This window comes from Syzygium oleosum, unplaced genomic scaffold (assembly GCF_021117445.2).
Source record: "Syzygium oleosum isolate NSW1041296 unplaced genomic scaffold, Sole_v2.1 Sole_v2.14, whole genome shotgun sequence".
Lineage (NCBI taxonomy): Eukaryota > Viridiplantae > Streptophyta > Magnoliopsida > Myrtales > Myrtaceae > Syzygium > Syzygium oleosum.
The window spans coordinates 3,933,887-3,947,206 of NW_026607498.1; the positions used below are offsets into that span (position 1 = coordinate 3,933,887).

The following is a 13,320-nucleotide window of genomic DNA, read 5'->3' on the forward strand; positions in this document are numbered from 1 at the left end:
ACTTTCTTTTTCTTTCCATATATACGTGTGTGCAATTTTGTACTATTCATGAACTGTGCAGTTTAATTAATATCTACCTAATATTTATCAATAGGGTGGTTTCATTTAATTTGCTATATGTCAGCCTTCTTCGTAAATGCAACGGGCGTGCACCTTTACTGGTTATTAGTAAAAACCTCCTTCATTTAGATTGCGATGATGATGTAATAAATGTTCATGTTAGACGAGTTCAAAAGGTGTATGTTTTCTCGCTTATTGGAATGAAGCCGCAAACGATGAGATTTCATGGTCGATACCATAACCCTTTCGTAACAGTAGTGCAAGTGAGCTCTCTTCGCATTTGAAATTAGATCGACTTGACCTGATCGGTAATAAAAATCGAAACAGAATTGAGCAATAAACCAAGATCTGGCCTGCAACCTCGATTCGGTTCAGCTCGAAAATTAATCCGAACATCCAATAATCATTTAAGGGTGATCGTTGGGTTCACCATTACTGCGCACGAAATTCACATGTGCATAAATTTTTCTTTTTTACATGCCCACCATCGAAAAGCGGACCTAATAAAATTCCTTAATCATATAGCCTCAACGTGAACGAAGATCATTGCGCAAATTGGACCGAACGATGATGCCCTCGGCAATCATCGTATAGAGATTAGTCTTATCTTGCTGACACGGCGTGCCGTGATTGGACCCCACCCCTTGTCTCCCTTCGACGAAACCTCGGCGTAGGACAATCGAACCTCCCTCGTGACTCGATCATTATTGCGAAACGAACAGAGCTATATTGAATTGATCACCTCCTTTTCGATCTTTGTTCCTTGATGGGTAGCATTTGATCGGTTCGAGTCAATCCGATCGTCTCTCCATCTTCTTCTTCTTCTTCTTCTTCCTTCTTCTCAAAGCAATCGCCCGTCTCTCTCTCTCTCTCTCTCTCTTCTCCGTGGGTTTTCTTGTTCTTAAATTCATTCTCCGGGTAAGTCCGCGTTGACCTCTCTCTGTCTCTCTCTCGATCCCCCCCTTCTTCTGTTCTTGATTTCTTGATCTTCCGACAAGATATCGGGCGAGTTCGGCGGTGATGTTGTTGTTTGTTTGCTCTTGGCTTGAAATTTTCATTTGGGCAATCATGGGTATTGCTGGATGTGTTAGGGGTTCTTAGTTGGCTTAGCTGGGTTTGTGTTTTAGCTTCTTTTCGTTTGTGGCTGTCATGGAATGGTTCATCCTCCGGTGTTATTGCGTCAAATTGTGTTCTTTTGATCTTTGGTAATCGTGGGTATTGCTGGATATGTTAGGGTTCTTAGTTGGCTTAGCTGGGTTTGTGTTTTAGCTTCTTTTCGTTTGTGGCCGTCATGGGATGGTTTATCCTCCGGTGTTACTGCGTCAAATTGTGTTCTTTGGTTTCATGTTGGCGGGGGTGTCACAATTCAAGGGTGAAATTGCGGCTAAAGTATGTGTTTTTCTTGTGCAGTTGGATTGCGTAAGGATGAACAAGAGCGTGTTTAAGCAGGAGCATGACTTTGGTATGTAATTGGCTATGCGCTGCTGTTTGGCACGTTGTCCGTATTATCTAAATGAAAGTAGAATTGAAATTTTGATGAACCCGGTTTTGACGACTGCAGAGAAGAGACGTGCCGAGGCGGCGAGAATAAGGGAGAAATACCCGGACAGGATTCCGGTGAGAGTTTTGAGTTGTTTGTGAATTTGCCCTGGTTCATACAGCAATCTTATAATTGTCAGTGATTTAGATCATTTTTATTGGCTTAATTGGTAGATTCACATCTTACATGAACTTGCATGGATTGTCGTCTTATTCATGCTTGCAACCAATATCAATAGAGTTATGTTGCTAGAATTTCCTCTGCCCACCCTTGGGCCATGCCAGAGTTGAAATTGAAACTGGTAGTTCTGGCATAAAAGTTACGAGTCACCTACAGGAATCACTGATTCGACAATGTATGAATTGTGATATCAATATCTGATTGACATGTAAACCAAGGGTTGAAGATTAATTGGAGTGTTTTTCTCAGTGTATAGATCAATGTCATAGAAATGTTACGTGGTGCGCGTATCCTTCTCAGGATATCCTTAAGTACTTAACCTCAGATTCGTCTATATCCTAGGGAACTTTCAAGTAATTTGGAGTGTCTCATAGCTTTACCTATCCATGTCCAATTGCTGATCATAGTTATGTCCTCCTTCTCCTTTTCTTCATTTGCTTTTTATTTTAGTAAAACATAATTTTTTAGAGGAGATGCGCAGAGGTCATTTGGTCAGTATGCATAATAAGCTGGCTAAGTAATACCTGGAGCAGAAGAAGAAAACAGAGACTGTTGAAAGATGAAATAGACATCCGAGTCGTTTGATTCCACAGGACTGCTATCCAGACAAGGAACTGAAAAGCACAGTCCCCACATAAATGTTTCGTTTGCTCCTTGATCCGTGAACCTGACTTAGCAAGAGCTCTCTGTTCCTAGGATCTATCTGCAGGACCTTCTATGGCCATTGCAATTAAGCAACAATAGTGGAAAGTATTTAAGAGTTTGCCATGTTGGTGAGCAAAAGAATTTGGAGAAGATGCTAGTGATTATAAAAGTTCAAAGTAGATGATGAGGTATTCTCCTGATTGCTAGCGGGCTGCAGGTGAAGAAGCATCAGTCACTGTGATGACCCTTCAAATGCCTTTCGCCTGAATTCCGTTCTAAGGAATCTGTTAAATAGCACTTTTCAACTTGACATGGTTTGGACATAGATTGGCTTAAGATATCGATTGAAAGATTGTCTCATGAGAAGTTCTCTTGCAAATATTCATCCTAGGAAGTTGATTTTTTCTGCAAGCTGGGTCACTTTCATCAAACTTTCTCTCAAGCTGCAGCATGTTTTCACTAGTCAATACTCTCATATAGCATTGACCCTCTTGAGGATATGTTATAAGCTTGACTCTTAAGCAAGCCACACACATTACCAAACTGATTCCGTGTTTATGGACTTCTGCCCCTGAGAAAAATTAACGTCATCATCCAAAAAATGGAACACACAGATTTAATAATTGGTCGAGAATGTGATTATTCCGGGGACTTTGTAATGATGCATCAGTCCTACACCATTATCCGGGCCATGTGATGGGCAAGGTGATTTTGTTGGTTTTACTTTGTGACTGACCGGACAGTTTGCAGGATTTGTCTCTTATTTTCACTGGCAAAACCGTAATCTGTGGGAACTTCTTTTGTTGATGTCGTGTGGAACTTCTTTTCTGCTTATGCTAACATTTGTGCGGTAATCTTAAGGTGATTGTGGAGAAGGCGGAGCGAAGTGATATTCCCAACATCGACAAGAAAAAGTGAACCCTTTTTCATCGACTGCCATTATCATTTTCTTATCTGCACTTGTAGGAAGTCATAGCTGCAATACTTGACTTGTTTTGTACTGACTTCTTGTTGAAAACTTGCAGATATCTTGTCCCAGCCGACCTTACCGTGGGTCAGTTCGTCTATGTGATCAGGAAGAGAATTAAGCTGAGTGCCGAAAAGGCGATCTTCATATTTGTTGACAATGTCCTTCCACCCACAGGTACAGCACAATTGACTCATTTCACTTCACGCGGACATTCATTTTGTATTTGATTTCCCTCTTCGTTACTTTTTTAACTGAAATCAAATGCTTTGAGGAGTTGTTTGTTTTAAAAAGTCCATTGCAGTTTCAACTAACAATGTATGTACTCTCCACATCTCAGGAGCAATAATGTCTGCCATTTACGATGAGAAGAAAGATGAGGATGGGTTTCTCTATGTCACATACAGCGGAGAAAACACGTTCGGCGACAACTGATTATGGCGAAGCGCTGCCCGTTCCTTCATCTCTGCCTCATTGCCATTAGTTTCCTCGAGCTGAACTCTGGCTTGTATATAAATATCCATTGTGCTTATGTGGGTAACCCATTCTGTGTATATAATAAGCATTTGTCAAAACCTATGATGCTAATGAAAAACTTAAGTACATAATACGACGCAATCGCTCCAGTCCAGTTTATGTACTGCTGATGGGCTGGTTGGACACATCCCCGAGCCAAAGATTCTGCAAGAATGCTTGGGTAGTTTCACTGGTATTTGAAGTTGATTTTTATCCTCAATTTGGTTGCCCAGTGCTCGAATGTTTGCTGTGGTTTATCGAGTATTTAGTAAAAAATTCTGATGTACAAATCACTGTTTCAATCCACTTGTCTATACCCGAGAAAAAAATTAAGAAATGCGCAGCATCTGTCTACCGCTATTTGCGGTTATGTTTTCTTGTTTTTTGGTTGAAGGTGATGTTATGTAGTAGCTATGCAATTGCCTTGAAGGAACTCTCTTTAACACTTATAGTGTTGTGCATTTATATTCAAATTTCATAGTCATCCATAGGACCGTGAAACGGGTGTGTTGGGTCGGGTTGATAATTGTCCAACTCAAATTGGCTCATTTAACCCATATTTCCATTTTTTTATTATATAATACAATATTAGCGATCGGCTCAACCCAAATCCAATTCATACATGACCCAACTCGGGCTTTAATTCTTAGCATTTTTTTTTATTAATTTGTTGCCTTCTAAGAATGGGCAACTCTATGAATCAATTTGTCGAGTTGGTGAGAGAGCTCAGGTTTTTTGGGCGGCTCGAGAGCTAGGAGTTCGCGTGGCACATGAGCAACATGGAGGCATGTGGTCAATACCCGACCTGACCCGGACCCAACCTGTACTCGATCCGGTGCGGCCACATTAGTTTTCATTTTTATTTTTTTGGGTAATGGCCATGTCGATGGAAACAGAACAGCTCGTAGGTAGCTTTTTTGGGCCTAGAAATGGGCTTGAGGCAAACCGGGTCTTCAAATAATGACGTGCTCCTTCAAATAATGACGTCTTCAGCTTCAGGGTTCTCTCTCTCTCTCTCTCTCTCTCTCTCTCTCTCTGCATCGCGGTATAGAGAAGTGCATAGTCTACCAAAGAAGCGAAGGGAAATAGATTTAGAAGCACGGGTAAGGGGAGGATTAAGGTGGCATTATTCGAATCAGTTGGAGGCCTAATTGCTCAATTATGGAAGATGAGTCCTCGAACCCATTTCATCGCATGTCCAACTCGGCCGACACAGTCTCACCACCATCGGAGCCCCCACGATGCCGCCGTCGATCCACCGAACCTAGTCGCCACACACCCTCACTCTCTATCTCCTTCTCACGAAGTCGGTTTTAAGGTTGCGAGCCTAGATCCGACGTGGCCAGTCGCTATGGTTATGACCTCATGACCACTTGGAGCCCCTTTGTCTTTGTTGACCGAGGGCATGACGGAGATTGTCGGAACAATTGAGGCTCGCTTAAAGGCGGAAGAGGGGGGATTGACGGAGGGAACTCAAACACCCCCCCCGGGTGGAAAAAATAATAACAATCTGGTTAAACTTTAAGTTTTTTAACCCACTTTTATCTTTTAAATATTTAAGAAACCAACACATATATTCTAATAATATGAGTAAGAGTAGGTCCATAGCTCATTTTGACACCTCTAATTACGTGATCAAGAACGATCTGTCCATGAATTTTGACGACCAACTTTGATAGCAATGACTATTTAGAGCAGACCCCTTTCGACTCTTCAGAACTCAAATTCTACCCTTTTTTTCGATCCTTGTATCAGGACCAAACCAAACAATCCAATTTTCACTTCACATCCCGACCGAAATAAACCCAATCAACAGAACCAATCAAACACAATATTCGAACCGAGTCATTTTCAAAGGGAAAGAACTCGAAAGCAAGGTTTTTTGAACTCTCAACTCAACATCGTTTGAGCTAGTGCTATCATCAATTACTAGTTTTCCTTCTTTCTTCTTCTACGCTCATCGTCCCACGCGTTCAACCAACAATTCGATAAAGCCAAAAAGGGGAAATAAAGGAAAAAGTTCATTGGTCTCGAGTTCAAAAGGAGCGCGAGAAACACAAAACGGAACACTTGTCAGGAAGATCAGAATGAATCGACTCCTGCAATTCTGATCATTTTGCCATTAATGGGGTTCGACACAAGTTGCCACAAAAGCTTAGCAAAAAATATATGAGATCTCCCACCTTCTCCCCCACTCATTTCCAAGGGGAAGGAAAGCGACTTTTCATGCCAAAGGAAACGAGCGAAACTTTTGACTGAGGCAACAAAGGAATTCACCTGTCCCAGTTTACCCTCTCCTTCATAACATGTTTTTACTCCTGCGACAGACCTTTTCGTTTTATTTTATTCTCCTGCAAAAAAAAAAAAAAAAAAACATGCCCTGGTTTCAAAATAAACGGTTTCGGGTACGTAGGTTTCGGATCAAAAACCTGGAATTTATCCCGTTAGAATGGGGTCCTGGCTTTTGGAATTGAGAACCGAACCGGAACTGGCTGCTTCCTAATTTTAATACTACGATTATTTTGTTAGGAACAATTTTCAACATATCTACAGGTAGTACCTCCGCTCGAATGATCTACCTACCTCACATGAGCCGAGTTGAGAGTCCTTGCTCCGTATATTTGTCTCTCTCTTTTCAAATAGAGTAACAAAAAGAACATAAAAAAACGGTTCAGTTTACGTATAAGTTCGGGAATTGAACCGATCAAGACCCGCTGCCCAATTCTTTTCCCAAGAGCCTATTCGGCCCCTATGTGAGCCGGTCTAGAACCGATCGAGCATGGCCAGTTCGGTTTCGAAACCGAACCGACCCGATTATTCACCCTATCGAAATCCCTCCCTCTTTGGAATCGAAAATTTTGAAAAATTCAAATTGCTTGTATCAAGGGGACTGAGGAAAAGAATTTAATAATGGGTGTTCTCCATTCATTCTCCTTCTCCCTTAGACCTCCCAAACATAGCATAGGCTCTTTGACCCTGAAGCTTCCTATCCAATGTCAAACAAGCCTATTGCCGTCTTCCTTTAATCAGTACGAATGGACCGCTCCATCACTTTCTTAGAAAATGTCGGATTTGACTGGAATTGCATTTACTGATTATAGCTTCTTATGTTTTTCAAAAAAAAAGAAAAAAATGTTGCGCAAAATGGAGCGGACCAGACATACACTTCAATTACTTTTTATGTCCGTCTTAAATGACCACGAGATCTCTGAACGCTAGAGATCTCCAGGAATCGCTATCATTGCACAGATGGTGGTAAGTCCCTCATTTGCATATGGTTGTGTTCAAATTGTCAACCGACTCTACGAACATAGGACAAGGACGTGCGATCTGATTTTACTACGTCGTTGCTTGAATTGTCTTGCACGACAAAGGCTTAGGAATCACATCGATTAATTCAATCTTAAATGTCGTCTTTTTTTGCCACGTTTTAACACTCTTAGCTTTCTCTCCGGATCAAGATATATCATTGCGAGCTATGTAAGTGAACGGAGCTAATGGAACATGCGACATGATTTTATTACCTGTGAATTGTCCCCATAGCCGGGGGGACAAAACTTTTCCTTAACACCCCAAACCGTGGTCCGATCAAAATGATAGTAACTTTATACGTTGAAAAAGGTGCTTATCTCGATAAAGGAATTTGCACGCACTAATTTACTACGCGACATATCAAAATATTGACTATCATATTGAGATGGTAACCGTCATTAGATGGTATGTCGTCTTTTTCGAGATGGTAACTATCGCTAGATAGTCATCTTTTTATCAAAATAATGCTCCGTTCAAATCATGTCGTCTTTTTAGTACATGCTCCGTCGAGACCACAAGAACCACCAGGAGATTAACCTCAAACCAGCTTTTAATTATTGAACGTGTAGTTCATAATTCTATAACGGACAATGTTTTCTTCCGATCACCCTTTTGATTTTACGGGCTACAAATTAAAGGGAATATCACCAACTTGCAAAAATTACCTAATATAAACACAGGCGATGTTCACATTTGAAATCACCAAGTAAAAAGGGGGATAAAATACTTATCTCCGAGAGACCATAGGAACCACCGGGATCCTAGACGAACCTCGAACGGGCTTTCAATTCTAAAAAACGCGGCTCATTATTCTACAACAGACCGTGTTTTCCTCCAATCGCACCTTTTGATTAAACGGGCTATAAATTGAAGTGGAGATCACGAACTTTCGAAATTACCTAAATATAAACACAGGCGACGTTCGCGATCGAAGCCACCGAGTAAAACGGGGGAGGAAATACTCGTCTCCAAGAGACCATAGGAAGCACCATGATCCTAGACGAACTTCGAACCAGCATTTCAATCAACGACAACGTAGCTCGTCATTTTGTAACGGGTCACACTTTTCTCCGACCACCCTTTTGATTAAACGGGGCTACGGATCGAAGTGGAGATACCTAAATACTAAATACAAACGCAGGCGATGTCCAATGGTCATATCCACCGGGTAAAACGGGGGATCGGAAGCAAGTTTTGTTGGACCATGAGGGTTCCGAACGATGATGGATCATCACAATAGGCCGCCTGTAAAATGACCTTTTCTTAACTTTGGCCAACACATACACATGGTGGACGTGTAGTCACAGCACAGGAGCAATAAATGACGCATTGACCCGTGGAGTGAAAGTTTCAACATCAGCAGCAACAGCTGCGCCAAAGAGAGGGAGAGACGCACACACAGCGCCAGCCCTCTTAAGCTAGAATTGGCAAAATTTGGACATGATTTCGACGGGGCATGCACTAAAAGGACAGGATCTGGATATAGAGATAGAGATAGAGATAGAGAGAGTGGGAGGAGGGGGAGGTAATGTCTGTCGACGCCAACACAGGAGAGAGAGGAGAGCAAATCCCCGATCCGACGGAGGGGGTTGGGGGGCAGCGCAGGGGGAGGGGCTGCTGCGGCCAGCGGACGGCTGCGATGCTCGTGCGTACGGTGGCGTGGGACGTCCCATTTGTCGGCGTCTGGGGAATCCCCAGGAAGGCTAGCACGACAGTAAATGCTTTTTTCTCTTTTTTTTCCCCCCCACACCTCCCCTTCCCCTCCTCTGCAACCACTCGTTTGTCTTTCTTCGTGTACCACCGCACACCCCCCTGTGTTTGCCCCACCCTGCTGTTGTCTTTTGCTCTTCTCTTCCGTATTTTCCCCTCTTTTTATTTCCATCTTCCTTGTCTCTTGCTTTTGTTTTTTTCTTCGAGTTTTTATTTAGGGTTAACGCCACGAAAAATCGATATACTTATGATAAATTTACCTCAAACTATTTTTTTACCACAAAAAATCACGAACCGGTACGCTTGTGACAAATTTTCCCTCCATTACTTTACGTTAAATTGGATTAATACCACGAAAAACTGCAAATCGGATCCCAAACTTGTATACCCGTCAACCGTACTCGGTAATTTAATGGTAAAATTTAACAGAAATTAACGGAGGATAAATTTATCACAGGTGTATTGATTTTGGATTTTTGGTATTCGAAAAATTAGTTCGGGATAAAATTGTCACAAGATTACCAGTTTGAAGTTTCTTGTGGTATTAACCCTTTTATTTATTCAACATCTTGAGCGGCTCCTTTTGGATTCTCAGTATTTAGTTAAGAGGTAAGCTCACCGAAAGAAAAGAGCCAAATCTCCTAGAGGGGCATCCGTGGCCTATCTTGATCCTTTCGAGCGGGCTCCACGAATATATTCTTTATTTTAACGTGCCGATGCCCGCAAAACCTCATCCCCAAATCCCCTCCAAATTTTTTTCTTTTTGGATAGAGGGAATACCCCCTATTCTATTTACAATCTCAAAGTTTTGGATTATAACCTTTTAAGAACTTGCTAAGGTCCGATTTCCTCTTTTTTGTCCGTTGTTTTTGTTTTTCTAGATTTATCTATTCAATAACTATCATCTCGATTGGAAGTTGATATGAATTCTAAATTGGTTTGATCGGTTCGATTGTATATCCAATGTGAATATTGTATTAGACTACTCCTTATAACGAATCGTTCATTTCGATTCTTTTTCTTTTAACGTGCAACGAGAAAAATCGTAATGTTAGAAGGATAAATCTAATGTTCGCGAAACATTTCACTAAATACAAGTAAAGTATGGGCAAAGGTCAAGATGAGCGACCCGGCTCCAAATTTTGTGCCGATGAGGTCAAATCTATATTCGAGAAATTAAGACCACCTTCACAACGGTGGCAACTCTCAAGTTCTTATCATCAACGAAGATACAGAGAGGGGCGGTAACCAAAGTGACCACCATCATCCTAGTGGGCTCTCTCTAGAGCTCGTCCAACAAGATATAAATTACTTTTTCGATAACTATCATATCCTATCGTATCTTAGATTTTCTAAACACTTCATGCGTTAGAAATAGAATATGTCCATATCCGCTCATCTATTGTGTTTTGCCCCAAAAAAAAAAAAAGAAAAAAGAAGAAGATCGAACGGGACAAACACAAGGAATTTTTTTTATATAAAATCTTCTCTTATTCTATCCAATTCCACTTCTCGGCCACCAAATGAAAACGAAAGGGTAGCCAAATGCTAACATTCGTGTACATTTTCAAATGCATACGTGCTCATGTAAGTCATCAGCGCAAATTCAAAAAGGTAATGAAAGCATCGTTCAGTTCATCATTGCCCTTGGGGGATTCGTGTTCTTTCCTTTTGGGCTAACACTATTTGGCCAAATCAAGGAGTATTGACTAATCGCAGAAGCGAGAATTCTACAAATACCCTTCTTTTAGGGTTGTGGGGAAACATTGCACGTACTTATTCTGATCAAGGTGCCATGCGGAAATTGTTTGATAACTCGACCTAAAGTTTAAGCTATAAAATGGAAAGAAGATGCATGCGTGAATATAAGATTGTGATACATCTTGCAATCGAGCGATATGTGATGATATATTCCATTTCATGCGCATATCGTAAATGAAAACTGTATTTACAGGGTACATAAAGCTGAAGGATGGTGAATAAACTAAATAAAGAGTTCACGCAAAACAAAATAGATGAAAGTAGCTAAGTGAAACTTGACTTCGATATTACGTGCGTGTTGAATTATATGTGCTTAAAACTCAAAAGCTTACACTATAAAATAGCGGAACTGAGATAAATTTCATAAGCACGTGAAGTGGTAAGTTACTACTCGATAAAAGAGAAAAGATATGATTAAGTCAAACAAAATAATTTTTACAAATGAGTACTCCACTCCACTTGTTAAATGACAAAATAAAATATTGAATATATCGTTTGATGCATTATTTTTCGTTGTGTTATGTCTGATCGATGATTTGGAAGTCAGAGCAAATCTCACTAAGTACCTTGGATAAATGCTGATAAGAACCTAAATAACCAAAAACGATTTTGTTAAACACTCCAGTAAAGAAAGCTTATCGTGTATAATTAGCGCATTGAAAATGAAAAATATTTCTTTATTAAGCACGGTTAAGTGCGCTGGGCCTCTGGTTGAAATATGTTTCTAAGCAAACATACCATTACTAGTAACTAGCTGCAATTAATGAAACCCTGTTGAAAAACACTGCAGGCGAGGGCACGGACTTCTGTTATCTGACAAACACGTTAAGCCAGGGCCAATGAACAAAAACTGGAGAGAGCAGCCAGAAAAAACAGCAGTGTAGTTTCCACTTGAATTCTTCGCCAATGGGGTTGCAATGCGCAGTTGCAGTTGCAGTTGCAGGCATTCGACGACTGGGTTGGAGCTTTTGCACACATCGTCCTCACGCATGTAATTATCAACTTAACATGCATGAACATTCAATAAGATGAATAATTGAATTACGATGAAATGTATTGATTCGTGTCAATATATCGTTCAAGCGTATCGTGCTGTGTCGTTTCTCAACCTTTCTTCCGTAATTCGAGTTTTTGCTTCGTATTGTGTTCGTGTCTCGCTTGTTCGTATCATGCAAAAATGTCGTGCTCAAGCCGTCGATCCTAGCTATTTTCAATTAAGGTTGATAATTTTCGGCATGACGACCGAGTCATAGCTTTTTTGGGCAAAAAAAGAAGCATAATTCACTTGAACTTAGACATCATACAAACCCAACCGACCCAATTCCAATGGAAGATCAAACAACTTTCCTTGGAATGTGATTTGATTTACTACAAAATAACACAAGATTCAAATGGTCATACACATGCAAAATATGAGTCTACATCCAACAAAGATTATGTGCAAAAACAATAACTCGGCCAAAGAAAGCAAAAGATGGAATTTTTATGGCGCAATAGGGCAGTAAGACCGTGCACTCCACCATAAAAATTGCGAGATAATAAGAGAAAATCAACAACAAAATAATTAAGAGCACACTAAGATTTTTATGTGATTCAATCGGGGTGTTTGTCCACTGAAAAAGCAAATGCAAGAGTTCCACTTCAAACAAGAGAAATTTACACACTATAATTGATCAATCTCCCAGGTATTTTGAACTCAATAGTCTTAACCTAGTTATTCAGCACAATCCGTCACAATATTCTAATCAAGAAAATTCACAAAGAGAAACCACGGCACCCTCCTAAGACAAGTATCGTGTAATAACAAGAAATAGATCAAAACAGGGTTTAAAATGCGAATTTTATATTGATGAATGGGCTCCTGTCATGTGTCATGCATTTCTAGGTATGCAAGCTGGGCTCAAACCTCTTGGCTTGGACACCCAATCCTATTTTTCCATTAGCACGGGTGCCACGGAAGATCGTCTTCGGATTTATCTTCACTTCGATCTTTAACTCAAGTCACTCGTCTAAAACACTAATTCGACATTTTTCTATCTAATTAACAAGGCCCGTTCGTTTCAACGAAAGTAAAAGCCAAAAGAACTTGATATATTACTCGAATTTGAGAAAATCGCACGCGAATTTAAGTGTCGATGTTCATACACTGTAGTAATAGTTATGAAAGTTTCAAATACAAAAAGAAGGGTCAAGGTGCATTTAGATCAAGCAAATCTCCCCTCACACATCAACCCATTAATGTGGTCTTTCTTTTACATTCCAAATTCTTCTTTCTTTGTTTTTTCCTCAGTATTACAACCGTTGTCCACCGAGAACTGAGAAAGGACACTGACCCCCTTGGTCTTGTCATTTACCACTCACTCACCACCACCACCACCAACACCAACACCACCACCACCACGCCAAGCCCCAACCAGCGCGAGAGAGAGAGAGAGAAAGACAGAGAGAGAGTGGCCAACCATACGCAGAGAACCAGATGGTTAGGGTTTTTGGGACCTGAGCTGTGCTCTCTCTCTCTCTCTCTCTCTCTCTCTCTCTCATTGTAAACAGCAACCAAAAAGAAAAGAAAAAGAAAAGTTGTCTTTTGATTACTCTCTCTCTCAGTCTCTCTCATGTCTCTGGCCGTTTG

General features: G+C 40.7%; 1 protein-coding gene across 1 annotated transcript; it reads left to right on the forward strand.

The window, feature by feature from the left end:
• Nucleotides 1-821: 821 nt before the first annotated feature.
• On the forward strand, nt 822-4,128 carry LOC115690495 (autophagy-related protein 8f-like). The gene is made up of 6 exons (XM_030616843.2): nt 822-978; nt 1,471-1,522; nt 1,622-1,677; nt 3,287-3,339; nt 3,451-3,569; nt 3,733-4,128. The coding sequence occupies exons 2-6, from the start codon at nt 1,486-1,488 to the stop codon at nt 3,825-3,827; spliced, it is 360 nt and encodes a 119-aa protein (XP_030472703.2). The 5' UTR covers nt 822-978; nt 1,471-1,485; the 3' UTR covers nt 3,828-4,128.
• Nucleotides 4,129-13,320: the final 9,192 nt, after the last annotated feature.

Bases quoted from the DNA above. Each gene is read 5' to 3' on its own strand.
- LOC115690495 (XM_030616843.2), top strand. From the start codon at position 1,486: ATGAACAAGAGCGTGTTTAAGCAGGAGCATGACTTTG. The intron at 1,678-3,286 runs GTGAGAGTTTTG...GGTAATCTTAAG, and splicing joins AATACCCGGACAGGATTCCG to GTGATTGTGGAGAAGGCGGA. The intron at 3,340-3,450 runs GTGAACCCTTTT...GAAAACTTGCAG, and splicing joins CCCAACATCGACAAGAAAAA to ATATCTTGTCCCAGCCGACC.